Source organism: Mustelus asterias, unplaced genomic scaffold (genome assembly GCF_964213995.1).
Source record: "Mustelus asterias unplaced genomic scaffold, sMusAst1.hap1.1 HAP1_SCAFFOLD_44, whole genome shotgun sequence".
Lineage (NCBI taxonomy): Eukaryota > Metazoa > Chordata > Chondrichthyes > Carcharhiniformes > Triakidae > Mustelus > Mustelus asterias.
The window spans coordinates 273,639-293,364 of NW_027590121.1; the positions used below are offsets into that span (position 1 = coordinate 273,639).

The window sequence follows — 19,726 nt, forward strand, 5'->3', positions numbered from 1 at the left end:
CAAAGACCAATGATATTCAGCTCCGAAGGAACTGAATGACTTTGTCAGATGTGATGTCCGGTTTGAATTTTCTGTCTGCCAATCTTTCACTTCCAATATCCTGTAAAAACAGTTTAGCAAAGTCATCACTGTCAGAACACGATACAAACTCTGAACAGACAATTGTAGTTCGTCTGGAACATTTTTTCCTCTCTTGTTCCCCCAAATCTGTAAATCTCCGTCCCACACACTCTCCCTCCTCCCTGGGCTGAAATCCAAACCCAACTCACCATTTCTTTCCTCCACTCCCAGTTTTCTCCCTCCCTCTCCTCTGTCTGGGTTCAGTTCTCCAGCTCCTGTCTGCAGACTGACAATAAAACCAATGGGTCTTATTGGGGATGTTGGGGCCTCCAGCGGGTGTTTGTGACTCCTTCCCGCCCACATCCCAGGGTTTCCTTCCTTCCCAGAGATCAGAGTCCTCATTGATTTGAGGCCAAAGTGTAACCTCTTATTTATTGTCCCCCTCCCCCATCCTCTGATGTGAACCATCCTCCAGTGGCTGAGCCAGGATGGGGCCGTTAACCTGGGCCTGTTCCCGGGAGGGAGGGAGGGAGGGAGAAGCCCCGCAGCTGCAAACCAGGGAGCTGACAATGATTCTGAAGGGTTTGCGGATCCACAAAGTGTTTCCAAATCCTCCCAGCCACCGCCTAACGCTGACTCCGCTTCTCCGGGACAAACAAGCGCCAAGGACAGCAATGACACTGCGCATGCTCCACATCACAATGCCCGGGAGCTGATTGACGCCAGCTCCGGACCAATAGGAAGAGGGGGCGGGACTGGAGGACCGAGCGGGAGCGGCTGGTCCTCCAACCAATCGGAGTGAATGAGGGGCGGGACCTGAAGCATGCGCAGTGCGGGTAATGGCGGCGGCGGACGGACGGTTTCAACTTGGAAGCGAGAACAATACAAGGTAGAGGGCGGCGCGCGGGGAATGATAAATGTGGCGGGTGGGTGGCCTTCAAAAAGAATACGGCCCGGCCGGACATCTTAGAGGCCGCGACAATGGCTGAGGGGCCGACAACCCCAGCCATTGCCTTGACACAGGCCTCGATGGACATGTCGGGGTGGGCGTAGCACTTAACCCCGAGCTGCCGCGTGAGCAACGAAAAAGGTGGCAGGGCCTTGGGAGCGGCGGGGGCTCTGGCAGCCGCCACGCCCGCATAGGTGGGCCGAGAAGGCTCTGCCACGGCAGGACGTATAAGAGGAGGGAAAAATAAGGGAGGGTAGGGTAGGTGGATGGGGATCTAGGTGCTCTCTCCCCGGAGCGAGAGAGGAGAGAGGAGGAGCAGGAGGGAGGACGAGGGACAAGGCACGGAGGGGGGCCGGTGCCCCAGTCAGGGGGAAAGAGGGGAGGGGGTGCCGGTGTTGGGGGCAGCAGCAGTGGGTGGGGGACTTTACTCCTCCAGCCCTTTTGGGCGCAAACAGTTCAAGTCCGGGGTGTCTTCACCCCCCCCCCCCCCCCCCCCCGCGCAGATGGAAAAAACAGTCTGAATTTACTTCACCCCCCCATCCCTTTCAGGCACCGACCTTCTGATGATGAGGGCACCAGCCCAACCACTCAGTCCCTCGATGTTGAAACGTGCAGTCCTCCCTCCCAGAGATGGAAAGAAAAAAGAAAGAAAGTCACTCCGTGTCCTCTCTCCCTCCAGGGAGAGAGCACCCTCCAGTGGGCGGACGGACGGAAGACAGGCAGGCCAGACCGGCAGGCAGGCCAGACGACAGGCAGGCAGGCCAGACGACAGGCAGGCAGGCAGGCCGGACAGCAGGCAGGCAGGCAACAGCTCACCTTCCTCCCCCTTCCCACTTTCAGATGCTGGAATTAACAAATTAACATTCCTGCCCGGTTCTGACCCGGGGACCTTTCGCGTGTCAGGCAAACGTGACAACCACTTCACTACAGAAACAACCTCTCTGATGTTGGTTTCTTTTTGTTTATTACAAATACGTTAATACAAAAGAATTACAAATACACAAAGAACAAATGTGAAAAAAATACATTACCAATGGCTAACGCCATCCATTTATCAGTTACTACCTTCCATTTCGGAAGGGTTCATCGTCAATTACAGTTTTCCAGGGCATTGCCCTCAAAATACACCTCCATTTACAAATCATAATCTACAAATCTACAAACATTAACACAACACTACAACTGTACACAACAAAAAATAAACACTGAAGCATAAGGGCACCGTCCCCTGGGTTTGTCCACCTGCCGGGGGATGCAACCCTCCAGTGGTACTCATATCCGGGGGTTACACCTTACGGATGTTCAGCCGGAGGGGGGAAATGGGGAAACCACCCCGCCTACTCAATCCGGAATCCCTTCCGGAATTTCAGCCGGGGCGGTGGGAGAGTCTCTCCAGGGTACTCAGTTCGGGCCTGCCTTCCCAATTTTTCTCCCGGAGAATAAAAATCCCTCTGGTGTTACTATGTCCGGGGCTTCACCACCCAGAACTTTCCCCAAGTGGATGTCACACCCCCCGGGGGTGACTCTATCCAGGGGGAGATGCCCCCCAGGCCACAAATAACGCAAGAAAATAGACGGGGGCCAGAACAAACCACCAACTACCATAACAGGATAACCACATATTACAATAACAAACAATCCATGAAAAATACATTACCGATGGCTAACACCATCCATTTATCAATTACTACCTTCCATTTCGGAAGGGTTCATCGTCAATTACAGTTTTCCAGGGCATTGCCCTCAAAATACACCTCCATTTACAAATCATAAGCTACAAATCTACAAACATTAACAACACTACAACTGTACACAACAAAAAAATAAACACTGAAGCATAAGGGCACAGTCCCCTGGATTTGTCCACCTGCCGGGGGATGCAACCCTCCAGTGGTACTCATATCCGGGGGTTACACCTTACGGATGTTCAGCCGGAGGGGGGAAATGGGGAAACCACCCCGCCTACTCAATCCGGACTGCCTTCCGGAATTTCAGCCGGGGTGGTGGGAGAGTCTCTCCAGGGTACTCAGTTCGGGCCTGCCTTCCCAATTTTTCTCCCGGAGAATAAAAATCCCTCTGGTGTTACTATGTCCGGGGCTTCACCACCCAGAACTTTCCCCAAGTGGATGTCACACCCCCCGGGGGTGACTTTATCCAGGGGGGGATGCCCCCCAGGCCACAAATAACGCAAGAAAATAGACGGGGGCCGGAACAAACCACCAACTATCATAACAGGAAAACCACATATTACAATAACAAACAATCCATGAACAACCATACAATTGTGAAACATTTCGGAGGCATCGCCTTCCAGAGCTTCGCCCATCAACATTCCACCGTCCGAAGTCGACAACGCTCAACTACAGTCCTCCAAAGTCCACCACTCCGGGCCAGAACTTCCAAAATCACACCCACTGGGGCTGCACCGTCTGGGGTCACACCTTCCGCGGCTGAACCTTCCGAAACCATAGTTCCCAAATGGCTCCTCCCTGGCTTGGGTCTTCCGAGATTGCATCTACCTGGGCCATGCCTTTCAAGGCACAGGAATCCCAGCGAGAGCAGCATTCAACAAGCCCCAGCCGAAACAAAAAAGTTCTTGCACAAGTCACGAACCCAAGCACTTGAAACAGAAACTTCACGCCGACCAAGACGCTCCTCCCAGCGGCCACATTTCCAAAAGCTCACCGCAAGGCGCGCATTAAGCCCGCCTTGAACTCCTTATCCTCTGCCCGCCCCCTGCCTGGAGCACACTATACTGGCCAACACGCAAAGCGAACGGCCAATATGGTGGGCTGGCTGGACAATCCAGTCTTTCCCACTCACAGATGTTGGTTTCTTTTTGTTTATTACAAATACGTTAATGCAAAACAGTTACAAATACACAAAGAACAAATGTGAAAAAAATACATTACCAATGGCTAACGCCATCCATTTATCAGTTACTACCTTCCATTTCGGAAGGGTTCATCGTCAATTACAATTTTCCAGGGCATTGCCCTCAAAATACACCTCCATTTACAAATCATAATCTACAAATCTACAAACATGAACACAACACTACAACTGTACACAACAAAAAAATAAACACTGAAGCATAAGGGCACCGTCCCCTGGGTTTTTCCCCTGCCGGGGGATGCAACCCTCCAGAGGTACTCAGGTCCGGGGGTTCCACCTGACGGATGTTCGACTGGAGGCGGGGGGACAGGAAAACCACCCCGAACCTACTCAATCCGGACTGCCTTCCGGATTTTCGGCTGGGGCGGTGAGAAAAGCTCTCCGGGATACTCAATTCGGCCTGCCTTCCCAATTTTTCTCCCGGAGAACAAAACCCCCCCGGTGTTACCCCTCTGGGTGCCCCGGACACTTTCCCCAACTGGATGTCACACCCCCCGGGGGTCACTCTATCCGGGGGGGGGGGGGGGGGATACCCCCCAGGCCACAAACAATGCAAAGATTTTCCGTTGGTTAGTACAAACACGATATTACAAAACAATTACAAATGAACAAAGAACAAATCTGAAAAATACATTACCGATGGCTAACACCATCCATTTATCAATTACTACCTTCCATTTCGGAAGGGTTCATCGTCAATTACAGTTTTCCAGGGCATTGCCCTCAAAATACACCTCCATTTACAAATCATAATCTACAAATCTACAAACATTAACACAACACTACAACTGTACACAACAAAAAATAAACACTGAAGCATAAGGGCACCGTCCCCTGGGTTTGTCCACCTGCCGGGGGATGCAACCCTCCAGTGGTACTCATATCCGGGGGTTACACCTTACGGATGTTCAGTCGGAGGGGGGAAATGGGGGAAACCACCCCGCCGACTCAATCCGGAATCCCTTCCGGAATTTCAGCCGGGGCGGTGGGAGAGTCTCTCCAGGGTACTCAGTTCGGGCCTGCCTTCCCAATTTTTCTCCCGGAGAATAAAATCCCTCTGGTGTTACTATATCCGGGGCTTCACCACCCAGAACTTTCCCCAAGTGGATGTCACACCCCCCGAGGGTGACTTTATCCAGGGGGGGATGCCCCCCAGGCCACAAATAACGCAAGAAAATAGACAGGGGCCGGAACAAACCACCAACTATCATAACAGGAAAACCACATATTACAATAACAAACAATCCATGAACAACCATACAATTGTGAAACAGTTCGGAGGCATCGCCTTCCAGAGCTTCGCCCATCAACATTCCACCGTCCGAAGTCGACAACGCTCAACTACAGTCCTCCAAAGTCCACCACTCCGGGCCAGAACTTCCAAAATCACACCCACTGGGGCTGCACCGTCTGGGGTCACACCTTCCGCGGCTGAACCTTCCGAAACCATAGTTCCCAAATGGCTCCTCCCTGGCTTGGGTCTTCCGAGATTGCATCTACCTGGGCCACGCCTTTCAAGGCACAGGAATCCCAGCGAGAGCAGCATTCAACAAGCCCCAGCCGAAACAAAAAGTTCTTGCACAAGTCACGAACCCAAGCACTTGAAACACAAACTTCATGCCGACCAAGGCGTTCCTCCCAGCGGCCACATTTCCAAAAGCTCACCGCAAGGCGCGCATTAAGCCCGCCTTGAACTCCTTATCCTCTGCCTGCCCGCCCCCTGCCTGGAGCACACTATACTGGCCAACACGCAATGCGAATGGCCAATATGGTGGATTGGCTGGACAATCCAATCTTTCCCACTCACAGATGTTGGTTTCTTTTTGTTTATTACAAATACGTTAATACAAAACAATTACAAATACACAAAGAACAAATGTGAAAAAAATACATTACCAATGGCTAACGCCATCCATTTATCAGTTACTACCTTCCATTTCGGAAGGGTTCATCGTCAATTACAGTTTTCCAGGGCATTGCCCTCAAAATACACCTCCATTTACAAATCATAATCTACAAATCTACAAACATTAACACAACACTACAACTATACACAACAAAAAATAAACACTGAAGCATAAGGGCACCGTCCCCTGGGTTTGTCCACCTGCCGGGGGATGCAACCCTCCAGTGGTACTCATATCCGGGGGTTACACCTTACGGATGTTCAGCCGGAGGGGGGAAATGGGGGAAACCACCCCGCCTACTCAATCCGGAATCCCTTCCGGAATTTCAGCCGGGGCGGTGGGAGAGTCTCTCCAGGGTACTCAGTTCGGGCCTGCCTTCCCAATTTTTCTCCCGGAGAATAAAAATCCCTCTGGTGTTACTATGTCCGGGGCTTCACCACCCAGAACTTTCCCCAAGTGGATGTCACACCCCCCGGGGGTGACTTTATCCAGGGGGGGATGCCCCCCAGGCCACAAATAACGCAAGAAAATAGACGGGGGCCGGAACAAAGCACCAACTACCATAACAGGAAAACCACATATTACAATAACAAACAATCCATGAAAAATACATTACCGATGGCTAACACCATCCATTTATCAATTACTACCTTCCATTTCGGAAGGGTTCATCGTCAATTACAGTTTTCCAGGGCATTGCCCTCAAAATACACCTCCATTTACAAATCATAATCTACAAATCTACAAACATTAACACAACACTACAACTGTACACAACAAAAAATAAACACTGGAGCATAAGGGCACCGTCCCCTGGGTTTGTCCACCTGCCGGGGGATGCAACCCTCCAGTGGTACTCATATCCGGGGGTTACACCGTACGGATGTTCAGCCGGAGGGGGGAAATGGGGAAATCACCCCGCCTACTCAATCCGGAATCCCTTCCGGAATTTCAGCCGGGGCGGTGGGAGAGTCTCTCCAGGGTACTCAGTTCGGGCCTGCCTTCCCAATTTTTCTCCCGGAGAATAAAATCCCTCTGGTGTTACTATGTCCGGGGCTTCACCACCCAGAGCATTTTCCCAAGTGGATGTCACACCCCCCGGGGGTGACTTTATCCAGGGGGGGATGCCCCCCAGGCCACAATAACGCAAGAAAATAGACGGGGGCCGGAACCACCAACAATCATAACATGAAAACCACATATTACAATAACAAACAATCCATGAACAACCATACAATTGTGAAACATTTCGGAGGCATCGCCTTCCAGAGCTTCGCCCATCAACATTCCACCGTCCGAAGTCGACAAAGCTCAAATACAGTCCTCCAAAGTCCACCACTCCGGGCCAGGTCTTCCAAAATCACACCCACTGGGGCTGCACCGTCTGGGGTCACACCTTCCGCGGCTGAACCTTCCGAAACCATATTTCCAAAATGGCTCCTCCCTGGCTTGGGTCTTCCGAGATTGCATCTACCTGGGCCACGCCTTTCAAGGCACAGGAATCCCAGCGAGAGCAGCATTCAACAAGCCCCAGCCGAAACAAAAAGTTCTTGCACAAGTCACGAACCCAAGCACTTGAAACAGAAACTTCACGCCGACCAAGGCGTTCCTCCCAGCGGCCACATTTCCAAAAGCTCACCGCAAGGCGCGCATTAAGCCCGCCTTGAACTCCTTATCCTCTGCCCGCCCCCTGCCTGGAGCACACTATACTGGCCAACACGCAAAGCGAACGGCCAATATGGTGGACTGGCTGGACAATCCAATCTTTCCCACTCACAGATGTTGGCGACAGGAGGAAGTTTCAGTCTGTCTGAAGCTCAATCTTCATTCACACAAAGCCGGCACTCTGATGAGCTGGAGAACCAGAGTCCTTCCGGTCCTCCAACTCTTCCCATTGGTCAACACCTCAGGTCAGGGGGTGGGACCTGCCCTGCAATTCACAGCTTCCCCCTCCCTTGGACATGCGCAGTCCTGGGCTGGGGGGAGGGGGCGATCACCGAGCAGCTTCTCGCTCTGGCCGGAGCCGCCAGCCGGTTGCCTGGAAACCTTGGCTCGATGTGGTGCAGGGGGAGGGGAGCAATGGGTGGGGGCGGAGCTCCCGGGTCCGCGCGCCCGGGCCTGCGCACTGGAACCCAGCGACGTCACCGCGGAGCAGAGTGATTCCTATTGGCTGATTCAAGGATGGCTTCACTGTGACATCACAAAGGGGAAGTTGTCCAATGATGATGTAATTTAAACAATGCCTGAGATCACTTCACTTCTTGGTCAGACCCCCTTTTCAGTCCAGTGCTACTTGGAGTTTACCGTCAATTCAACAACTATTGGGTTACAAGTCCCTCACAGTTCTGATCACAAATTTATGATAAAATAATTTAAACAATGCATGAGAACGCTTCTTAACTAACTACCTACCACTGTTTGTTGATTGGTCAGACCCCCTTTTTACAGATTCAGGAATCTCAGCCACTGAACACCAGCCGGTCCTGGAATAAGTTTAATTCTAACTCATTCTGAGTAAATATTCTCACCAGCTCCTCTGTCGGGGCCCTGCTAAGCAGCTTTAATGGTTCATGATTGCAGAAACTGAGCAGTAACAGGAATGTGGTCAAGATAGTCCAGTCCCATAATGCCTCACATTCAACCTGCAGTCCTTCAGTTATAACAGAATATGTGGCTGTATGTAGCTGCTTCGGCCGTGGTCAACCCCAACACTGCCTTCTTGAACTGTTACAATGCCTGAGGTGAAAGTACACCCACAGTGCTGTTAGGGAGGGATTTCCAGCAACACATTCCACACTTCCTCTAGACTGTGGGTGGATACGCGATTGATATTTCATTCAACTGCACTCAAGCTGAGTTATTCAAATCCCTTTATTGTACGTGACAATATATTCATGATTTCTTTAAATCAGAAATTAAACATTCCCATTTGATTTCAGGTATTAACATATTCTGTTTGTTTGTTCTTTATTGTCAATGACAGGCTGGGGTTGTTCTCCTTGGAGCAAACGAGGTTGAGGGGGGATTTGATAGAGGTGGACAAGATTCTGACAGGTTTAGATAAGGTGGACAAAGAAAAGCTGTTCCCATTAGCTGACGGGACAAGGATGAGAGGGACACAGGTTTATGGTTTTGGGTCAGAGAGGAAGGCGGGATGTGAGGAAGAATATTTTGATGCAGTGAATGATAATGACCTGGAACTCGCTGCCTAGGAGGGTGGAGGAAGTGGAGACAATAAACAATTACAAAGGAAATTGGATGGGCATCTGGGGGAGTTTCAAACAGAAATAGTGACTCTTAACTTCCTAACACCCTGTCACTCTGTGATCCTTGTGAAATTTGAAACCAGGTATTCGCAACAAGACTCAAAGAGCATCAGCCCACTGGAGGCAAAGTTGTGAGACCGGCCAGTCCAGCAGAAAGAAACCCTCCGACCCTCCCCATTGACCAACTGTGAGAATGAACAAAATGCAGTCCTGGATGTAATTGAGAGCAGAAAGAATAACAGCAGAATCCAACCCCTGGAATCACTCGTGAACTCGCTGGTGTTTCAGCAGCTGGGATGAAACTATGAATCCCTTCCCACACTGAGAGCAGGTGAACGGCCTCTCCCCAGTGTGAACTCGCTGGTGTATCCGCAGGTTGGATAACTGACTGAATCCCTTCTCACACTGAGAGCAGGTGAACGGCCAGTCCCCAGTGTGAACTCGCTGGTGACACCGCAGGGTGAATAAATCAGTGAATCCCTTCCCACACTGAGAGCAGGTGAATGGTCTCTCCCCAGTGTGAACTCGCTGGTGCGCCTCCAGCTTAGCTAACTGACTGAACCCCTTCCCACACATAGAGCAGGTGAATGGCCACTCCCCAGTGTGAACTCGCTGGTGTCTCCGCAGAGTGGATAAATCAGTGAATCCCTTCCCACACTGAGAGCAGGTGAAAGGTCTCTCCCCAGTGTGAACTCGCTGGTGTCTCTGCAGGTTAGCTAATTGACTGAACCCTTTCTCACACTGAGAGCAGGTGAACGGCCTCTCCCCAGTGTGAACTCGCTGGTGTTTCCGCAGGGTGGAAATATCAGTGAATCCCTTCTCACACTGAGAACAGGTGAACGGCTTCTCCCCAGTGTGAACTCGCTGGTGTGCCTGTAGGCTGGATGACCGAGTGAATCCCTTCCCACACTGAGAGCAGGTGAATGGTGTCTCCCCAGTGTGAACTCGTTGGTGTCTCTGCAGGTTAGATAATTGACTGAACCCCTTCTCACACTGAGAGCAGGTGAACGGCCTCTCCCCAGTGTGAACTCGCTGGTGCGTCCGCAGGGTGGATAAATCAGTGAATCCCTTCTCACACTGAGAGCAGGTGAACGGCCTCTCCCCAGTGTGAACTCGCTGGTGCGTCCGCAGGGTGGATAAATCAGTGAATCCCTTCTCACACTGAGAGCAGGTGAACGGTTTCTCCCCAGTGTGAACTCGCTGGTGTCTCTGCAGATGGGATACCCGAGTGAATCCCTCCCCACACTGAGAGCAAGTAAATGGTCTCTCCCCAGTGTGGCTGCGCCGATGAGTTTCCAGCAGGGATGGGACTTTGTATCTTTTCCCACAGTCCCCACATTTCCATGGTTTCTCCATGGTGCAGGTGTCCTTTCCTCTCTCTTCAGTTGAAGACTCGTCCACACACAGAACAGTCCCCCGCCCCTCCCACACCGCTGTGAATGGTGTGATATTTATTCAGGCTGTGTAACTGGTTCAAGCTCAGTGCACTGGAACACACTCACTCCAGTGTGGCAATGTGTTGGCACTTTTCCAGTCACACTAATGTTTGAAATCTTTTCAAGTCATCAGATCGGACAACCATTTCTCCTCGATTCAAAGGCCGATGATATTCAGGTCCCAAAGAATGTGACTCTGTCAGATCTAGATGTGACGTTTGAGATTTCAGCCTGTGATTCCTCTTTCAGTATCCTGTAAAGCAAGTTTACAGAAGTCATCAGTGTCAGTGCAGGATGGAAATTCAGAACACACAATTCTAGTTTCTATGGAACATTCTTTCCTCTCTCCAGACTCCAAACATTGGCTCTATTCTCTCTCTATCTGGGGGATAGCGTGGGAAATGATGCTGTGGTAGATCAGCCAATTCTCAATGAATGGTTGAGGCAGTTCGATGGGCTGAATGGCCAACTGCAGCTCCTGTTTCTTATAATTTGTGTGTGGTGGACAGGAAGCAGTGAGCATGGATCTGTCAATCAGCCTCAATCAGCACCTTCAGGAGAATTGGGAGGGTGAATATTAGATACAGCAGAGTGAGAATGGAGGGAGAGTGTGTGGGATGGAGATTTACACCTTTTGGGGAATGAGAGAGGAAAGAATGTTCATTAGAATCATAGAATTCCTACATCTTATCAACCGTCCCTGAGCCTTCACAATGAATCTCTCTTCTCAAGACACTCTTATCTCTGACTTGTCTGTTCTGCTCGCAGTCTCACAAAGCAACTGCCTGTGTGCTGATACAAGGGGCCCTGCGAGGCAAGTTTAATGCTCCATGACTGTGTCTTTAATGACTGAATAACTATAGGAATATGGTCAAGTCAGCTAAATCACATGATGCTTTATATTACGGTTAGTAACTGTCCATTTTGTTAACACAGCACATTTGGATATATAAATACATATAAAAGCAAAATATTGCGGATGCTGGAATCTGAAACAAAAACAGAAAATGCTGGAAAATGTCAGCAGGTCTGACAGCATCTGTGGAGAGAGAATAGAGCCAACATTTCAAGTCTGGATGACCCTTCATCAGAGCTCTGACAAAGGGTCATCCAGACTCGAAATGTTAGTCTATTCTCTCTCTATAAATATATATAGGACAGCTGCCTCAGCCTTGGCCCACTCTAACACATGCACGAAGCAGGGCTGACTATGTGGAAATGCTCAGATTAAAGTTTCCTGCCTTCTCTTTAACAGCGAGTGAAAATGTTTATCGGCTTGCAGACCTTCAAAGGAGTCAGTGTCTGCTATTTCAGCATGAACAGGCTGATCTTCACCGACGTAGGCCCCAGAACATTCTGCTTTTCGGCCTTCACCAGACGGTGAGCAAGACCAGATTTCTCCATAACAAATACCAAAGGCGAGATATGGGGATATGCTATGCAAATAAAAGATTAGCAGAAGTCAATTTTGAATGCAAAAGGGTGAAAAGCTCGGATTTAATTGGCGAATAGGTCCGTCAATGAAGGATTAGAAACATTCCTGGTTTCTGATCTGCTGTAATTGACTATTATTGCCAAGTTATTTTTCTGTAACATCAGAACCACTTGCGGGACAGCTGCACAGGGTTTCTCCTTGTGCACAAGTCATTAAAGGCCCCACATTGGATTGTGCGCGGTGTCCACTGCTGTTTGTACTCAAGTCGACTAAGAATGCCTAAAGTTGCTGGTACCCAGGATCTCTGACAACTCTCCCTAACCGGACCTTGACTATCCAAAGGTTGGCCAGAATCTTCTCCAGTAACTTACCCGCCACTGTTGTCAGGTTCACCGGCCTGTAATTACCAGGCTTCTCTTTGCAACCCTTCTTAAACAATGGAACAACATTAGCCACACTCTAGTCTTCCAGAACTTCACCAGTGGAAAGGGATGAAGCAAATATCTCTGCAAGAGCCTCTGCAATTTCTTCCCCACCCTTCCACAAGATCAGAGGATGCACTTGATTAGATTTATTATTGTCACATGTACTAGTATACAGTGAAAAGAATTGTTTCTTGCACACTATCAAGACAAGGCATACAGTTCATAGAGAAGGAAAGGAGAGAGTGCAGGATGCAGTGAATCTCTGGAATTCTCTGCCCATTGAAGTGGTGGAGGCTTCCTCGTTGAATATGTTTAAATCACGGGTAGATAGTTTTCTGATCGATAAGGGAATTAGGGGTTATGGGGAGCAGGCGGGTAAGTGGAACTGATTCGCTTCAGATCAGCCATGATCTTGTTGAATGGCGGGGCAGGCTCGAAGGGCCAGATGGCCTACTCCTGCTCCTATTTCTTATGTTCTTAGTGTTACAGTCATAGCTAAGGTGGACAGAAAGATCAACTTAGTGCAAGATAGGTCCAATCAAAAGTCTGACGGCAACAGGGAAGAAGCTGTTCTTGAGTTGGTTGGTACGTGAGCTCAGACTTTTGTTTCATTTCCCAAAGGAAATAGGTGGAAGAGTGAATGTCCGGGGTGCGAGGGTTGATTATGCTGGCTGCTTTTCCGAGGCAGCCAGATGTGTACACAGAGTCAATGGATGGGAGGCAGGTTTGGGTGATGGACTGGGCTTCATTCACAATCATTTGAGAAATCCTTTGTTGCGAAAAGCATGGATGTTAGGGAACTTGAGGAAATAAATAGTGATGTCTTCAGGAGTGCACATGTAACAGAGAAGGAGGTGCTGGAAGTCTTAAAGTGCATCAAGGTAGATAAATCCCCGGGACCTGATGAAGTGTATCCCAGGACATTGTGGGAGGCTAGGGTGGAAATTGTGGGTCCCCTAGCAGAGATATTTGAATCATCAATCGTCACAGGTGAGGTGCCTGAAGATTGGAGGGTGGCAAATGTTGTGCCTTTGTTTGAGAAGGGCTGCAGGGAAAAGCCTGGGAACTGCAGGCCGGTGGGTGAGCCTCACATCTGCAGTGGCTAAGTTGCTCAAAGATATTTTGAGAGACAGAATCTACAGGCATTTAGAGATGCAAGGACTGATTAGGGACAGCATGGCTTTGTGAGTGGAAACTCATGTCTCACAAATTTGATTGAGTTTTTTAGAACATCGAACATAGAAATAAATACAGCACAAACAGGCCCTTCGGCCCACAAGTTGCGCCGGTCATGTCCCTACCTACCTAGGCTTATAAGCTTACCTATCACCCTCAATCCTATTAAGTCCCATGTACTCATCCAGAAGTCTCTTACAAGACCCTATCGAGTTTGCCTCCACCACCACTGACGGCAGCCGATTCCACTCGTTTAAGAGATCCGTAGATAGGTTCATGGATGAAAAGAAATTGGTTTAGGTTGGAGGGTCACAGTTTTTTTTTTTTAACTGGTCGGTGCAACATCGTGGGCCGAAGGGCCTGTTCTGCGCTGTTATGTTCTATGTTCTATGTTCACTCACCCACCACCCTCTGAGTGAAAAACTTACCCCTGACATCTCCTCTGTACCTACTCCCCAGAACCTGAAACCTGTATCCTCTCATAGCAGCCATTTCAGCCCTGGGAAAAAGCCTCCGAGAATCCACCTGATCTATACCTCTCAACATCTTGTACACCTCCATCAGGTCACCTCTCATCCTTCGACTCTCCAAGGAGAAAAGACCGCGCTCCCTCAACCTATCCTCATAAGGCATGCCAACCAATCCAGGCAACATCCTTGTAAATCTTCTCTGCACCCTTTCAATCATTTCCACATCCCTCCTGTAATGAGGCGACCAGAACTGAGCACAGTCCTCCAAGTGGGGTCTGACGAGGGTCTTATAAAGCTGCATCATTATCTCCCAACTCCTAAACTCAATCTCTCGATTGATGAAGGCCAGCACACCATACGCCTTCTTAACCACCTCCTCTACCTGCGAGGCCGATTTAAGAGTCCTATGGACCCGGACCCCAAGGTCCTTCTGATCCTCTACACTGCTGAGAGTGTTACACTTGATATTATATTTTTGAAGGGGTAACCAAGAAGGTAGATGAGGGCAGTGCAGTTGATGTTGTCTACATGGACTTTAGCAAGGCCTTTGACAAGGTACCACATGGTATGTTGTAGCATAAGGTTAAATCTCACAGGAGCCAGGGTACGGGAGCCAAATGGATACAAAATGGGCTTGATGACAGAAGATAGAGGGTGGTTGTGGAGGGTTGTTTTTCAAACTGGAGGCTTGTGACCAGCAGTGTGCCTCACGGATTGGTGCTGGGTCCTCTGTTATTTGCCATTTATATTAATGATTTGGATGGGAATAAAGGAGGCATTGTTATTAATTTTGCAGATGACACCAAGATTGGTGGCATAATGGACAGTGAAGGTTATCTCGGATTGCAACAGGATCCTGATCAATTGGGCCAGTGGGCTGCTGAATGGTAGATGAGTTAAATTTAGATAAATGCAAGGTGATGCATTTTGGTGGATCGAACCAGGGCAGGACTTACTCAGTTAATGGTGGGACATTGAAGAGAGTTATAGAATAAAGAGATCTAGGAGTACAGGTTCATAGCTCCTTGAAAATGGAGTCACAGGTGGACAGATGGTGAAGAAGGCATTCAGCATGCTTGGTTTCATTGGTCAGAACATTGAATACAGGAGTTGGGACGTCTTGTTGGAGTTGTAAAAGACATTGGTAAGGCCACACTTGGAATACTGTGTACAGTTCTGGTCACCCTATTATAGAAAAGATATTATTAAACAAGAAAACGTGCAGAAAAGATTTACTAGGATGCTACCGGGACTTGATGGTTTGAGTTATAAGGCTGGATCGACTGCGACTTTTTTCTCTGGAGCGTAGGAGGCTTTGTAGTGATCTTATAGAGGTCTATAAAATAATGAGGGGCATAGATCAGCGAGATAGTCAATATCTTTTCCCATTCCATTGTGACCTCACACTCCGACCCATTCCATTGTGACCTCACACTCCGGCCCATTCCATTGTGACCTCACACTCCGACCCATTCCATTATGACGTCACACTATCACCCATTCCATTGTGACGTCACACTCCGACCCATTCCATTGTGACCTCACACTCTCACCCATTCCATTGTGACGTCACACCCTCACCCATTCCATTGTGACGTCACACTCTCACCCATTCCATTGTGACGTCAGGGCTTCACTCTCCGATCACAATCCCTGCCGGCCTCCCACATGCAGCCTCAATGGCGGCAGTCAGCCCGGGTCTAACACTACAAGCTGCCGCTCCATTTGGTACAAAGGGGGGGGGGGGACCGGGAAGTTCATTTCCGGGGTTTGGGTTTGAACAACATGTTTACAAAGTCTCTCCACCCACCCGCCACATTTATCATTCCCCGAACGCCGCCCTCTACCTCGTATTTATTTTCGCTTTAAAACCTTCCGTCCGTCGCCATTACCCGCACTGCGCATGCTTCAGGTCCCGCCCCTCATTCACTCCGATTGGTTGGAGGACCAGCCGCTCCCGTTCGGACCTCCAGCCCCGCCCCCTCTCCCTATTGGTCCGGAGCTGCCGTCAATCAGTCCCCGGGCATTGTGATGTGGAGCATGCGCAGTGTCATTGCTGTCCTTGGCGCTTGTTTGTCTCGGAGAAGCGGAGTCAGCGTTAGGCGGTGGCTGGGAGGATTTGGAAACACTTTGTGGATCCGCAAACCCTTCAGAATCATTGTCAGCTCCCTGGTTTGCAGCTGCGGGGCTTCTCCCTCCCTCCCTCCCGGGAACAGGACCAGGTTAACGGCCCCATCCTGGCTCAGCCACTGGAGGATGGTTCACATCAGAGGATGGGGGAGGGGGACAATAAATAAGAGGTTACACTTTGGCCTCAAATCAATGAGGACTCTGATCTCTGGGAAGGAAGGAAACCCTGGGAGGTGGGCGGGGAGGATTCACAAACACCCGCTGGAGGTCCCAACACCCCCAATAAGACCCATTGGTTTTATTGTCAGGAGCTGGAGAACTGAACCCAGTCAGAAGTTTAACAACACCAGGTTAAAGTCCAACAGGTTTATTTGGTCGCAAAAGCCACAAGCTTTCGGAGCCTTAAGCTCCTTCAGGTGAGTGGGAATTCTGTTCACAAACAGGGTATATAAAGACACAAACTCAATTTACAGAATAATGGTTGGAATGCGAATACTTACAGTTAATCAAGCCTTAAAACCACATCATGAACTGAACCCAGACAGAGGAGAGGGGGGGAGAAAACTGGGAGTGGAGGAAAGAAATGGTGGAGATGCGTTTGGATTTCAGCCCAGGGAGGAGGGAGAGAGTGTGGGACGGGGATTTACAGATTTGGGGGAACAAGAGAGGAAAAACGTTCCAGAGAAACTGGAATTGTTCAGAATTTCTATTCTGTTCTGAGTGTGATGACTTTTCTAAACGTTTTTTACAGGATATTCGAAGTGAAGGAACGGCAGACAGAAAACTCAAACCGGACATCACATCTGACAAAGTCATTCAGTTTCTTAGGAGCTGAATATCATCGGTCTTTGAATGTGAAAGGAGAAATATTTGTCTGTTCTGCCTGTGGGCAAAGAAATTTAACATCAGTGTGACTGGAAAAGCATCGGGACAAACACACACCCGAGTGAGAGTGTTCCAGCGAACTGACTGTGGAAAGATCTTTAACCAGTTACACAGCCTGAAAAAACATCACACTTTTCACAGCAGGGTGAAATGATATGCATGTTGTGTGTGTGGACCAGGCTTTAACTGATCATCCAACCTGGAGAAGCACAAGGACACCAGCACCATGGAGAAACCGTGGGAATGTGTGGAGTGTGGGAAGGGATTCGGTTTCCCATCACAACTGGAAGTTCATCGGCGCAGTCACACTGGGGAGAGATCGTTCACCTGCTCCGTCTGTGGGAAGGGATTCACCCATTCATACAATCTTCTGACTCACCAACGGGTTCACACTGGGGAGAGGCCGTTCACCTGCCCTGTGTGTGGGAAGGGATTCACTCGCTCATCCCACATTGTGACACACCAACTTGTTCACACTGATGAGAAACTGTTTACATGTTCTGACTGTGAGAAGAGTTTTAAATGTAAAAAAGATCTGCTGACACACCAACGTATTCACACTGGGGAGAGACCGTTCACCTGCTCTGTGTGTGGGAAAGAATTCATTCAGTCATCCCACCTGCAGACACATCAACTTGTTCACTCTGATGACAAACTTTTTAATTGTTCCCACTGTGAGAAGAGCTTTAAAAACAAAAAAGGATCTGCTAACGCACCAATATACTCACACTGGGGAGAGGCCATTCACCTGCTGTGTGTGTGGGAAGGGATTCAGCCGTCCATCTGCCCTATTGAACCACCAGAGAATTCACACTGGGGAGAGGCCCTCCACCTGCTCCAACTGTGGGAAGGGATTCATTAATTCATCCAACCTTCTGATACACCAGCAGTTCCATACAGGGGATCGACCGTTCACCTGCTCTGAATGTGGGAAGGGATTCACCCGTTCATACAACCTTCTGACACACCAGCAGGTTCACAGTGAGGAGAGGCCGTTCACCTGCTCCACGTGTGGGAAGGGATTCAGTCAGTCATCCAACCTGCTGACACATCAGAGAGTTCACAGTGGGGAGAGGCCATTTACCTGCTCTGTCTGTGGGAAGGGATTTTCTCATTTATCTTATCTTCTGAACCACCAGCGAGTTCACAGTGGGGAGAGGCCGTTCACCTGTAATGTCTGTGGAAAGGGATTTATTCAGTCATCCCACCTGCTAACACACCGGCGAGTTCACAAGGGACTGCAAGGTTTGGATTCTACACTTATTGATGCTGTTAATCATATCCAGGACTGAATCATCTTCATTCTGACTTTTTTCTTCTGTTGAGATTTGATATTCTGAATAAATGTGAAATAGACATTTGATTGAATCATTGTTGTAGATTTTTGTCTTTTCCATTTGAGTGTTTAACGTCACCAGGCTGGAGCTCAGAAAGGGCAATCTGAGGGAGGATCATACAGTAGGAACAGAACTTCATTCTTGACCCAGTCCTTCAGGGTCACGCTGAGAGGGACAAACAGCACTTTGGTCTTTTTCGTCACTTTTCACTGACAGCAAAGTCCCCGTGTGGGTGAATCCTGAGGTGTGTAAGAAATGTGTCCCAGTCGTTCTTTTCCATGGTTCAGAGCTCCTGGACACGGAACAGAAGCTCCTTTACAACTGTGTTTAGAGTCAGGAAGAACAACGGTGAATGCGGGAAACGTGCTGTCAAAGATTGGTGTAAAACTGGGATCTATTCCTGACTGAGAGTGAAACGGCAGGTTTATGTTTCCAAGCTAAAAATGAAAAAAAGTCTAAAACGTTTTAATGTGTGTGTGTCAGTCCTGGTTTATTGACCAGAAACTGGCTTCAAATAAATTGGTTGAAGTCTGCATTAAAGTAGCAGCTGGAGACGTTCAAAGGACCCTGTTAACTGCTGGGACAATGAGACAACAATTTGATTCCCAGATAGAGAAGGAGCTGCAGTGTGTGTCCAAGAATTCTCAGTTTTGTTGATGTGTGCTTCCCATACACTATCCTTTTAAATAAACCTCACTCCTATCAGCCTTTAACCATTATAAACAGAACAGAGAGAAGCTGAGCAGCATCAGAGCCCTGACTGACCATTTAAGAATGAGTGATGTGTTCAGCTGAAGTTTCCTGTTGGTAGTTTTCTGGGTGATCTCCTTATTTTGATCATTCTCAGTGACCCCTGGGTGTGAACCTGCTCTCCTCTCTTTCAGACATTCACTCACTTAACATCTCCTCTCTCTCAGAAACTCAATCGCTCAACATCTCTCATCTCTCTAACACTCACTGAACGTCTCTCTCTCCAGGCATTCACTCACACTTACCTCACCTTCCACCTCTCTTACACTCTAACCTCGCTCCTCTCTCACATTCACTTAATCTCTCTCCTCTCAGAAACTGTCTTCGTCACTTAATGTCTCTCTATCGTTCTTTCAAACACTCACTCATTTAACCTTCCTATTTCAGATAATGCTTAAACTTATTCATTGTTTTCTCTCTCTCATTACCTCTCTCTGAAAAAGCACAAACACACTTCATCTCTCTTCGCTGTCTGAGAAAACATTTAATTGATGGAGATTCAATCCTCTCTGTTTCTCTCTCCCACTTCCTCTGACAGGCCTTGACTCACTTTAAATCTCCTCTTTTCTAATAACCCTCTTTGGGAAAACTCATTTGTTCTCTAA

General features: G+C 48.9%; 3 protein-coding genes across 4 annotated transcripts in view; 1 reads left to right on the forward strand and 2 right to left on the reverse strand.

Moving 5' to 3' along the window:
* Nucleotides 1-19,726, reverse strand: part of LOC144483034 (uncharacterized) — a 305,151-nt gene that overhangs the window by 42,967 nt on the left and 242,458 nt on the right. The gene's annotated exons all lie outside the window — the stretch shown is intronic.
* LOC144483010 (uncharacterized) overlaps nt 1-19,726 on the reverse strand; it is a 132,311-nt gene that overhangs the window by 1,751 nt on the left and 110,834 nt on the right. The window contains exons 4-5 of the mRNA XM_078201835.1: nt 9,922-10,286; nt 9,351-9,753 (exon numbers count right to left, since the gene is read on the reverse strand). Coding sequence (XP_078057961.1) covers nt 9,351-9,753; nt 9,922-10,286 — 768 coding nt within the window. The remainder of the gene's footprint in view (nt 1-9,350; nt 9,754-9,921; nt 10,287-19,726) is intronic.
* LOC144483047 (uncharacterized) lies at nt 792-18,703 on the forward strand. Of its 2 annotated transcripts, XM_078201887.1 has the most exons (3): nt 792-949; nt 11,769-11,893; nt 16,901-18,703. In XM_078201887.1, exon 3 carries the CDS (start codon nt 17,682-17,684, stop codon nt 18,324-18,326), a length of 645 nt encoding a protein of 214 aa, XP_078058013.1. In that variant the 5' UTR covers nt 792-949; nt 11,769-11,893; nt 16,901-17,681; the 3' UTR covers nt 18,327-18,703. The 2 variants fall into 2 exon arrangements, with proteins under 2 accessions (XP_078058013.1, XP_078058014.1); XM_078201888.1 differs by lacking the exon at nt 11,769-11,893.

What these genes read in the sequence shown, in the direction of transcription:
- LOC144483047 (XM_078201887.1), top strand. Translation starts at nt 17,682, where the DNA reads ATGACAAACTTTTTAATTGTTCCCACTGTGAGAAGAGCTTTAAAAACA.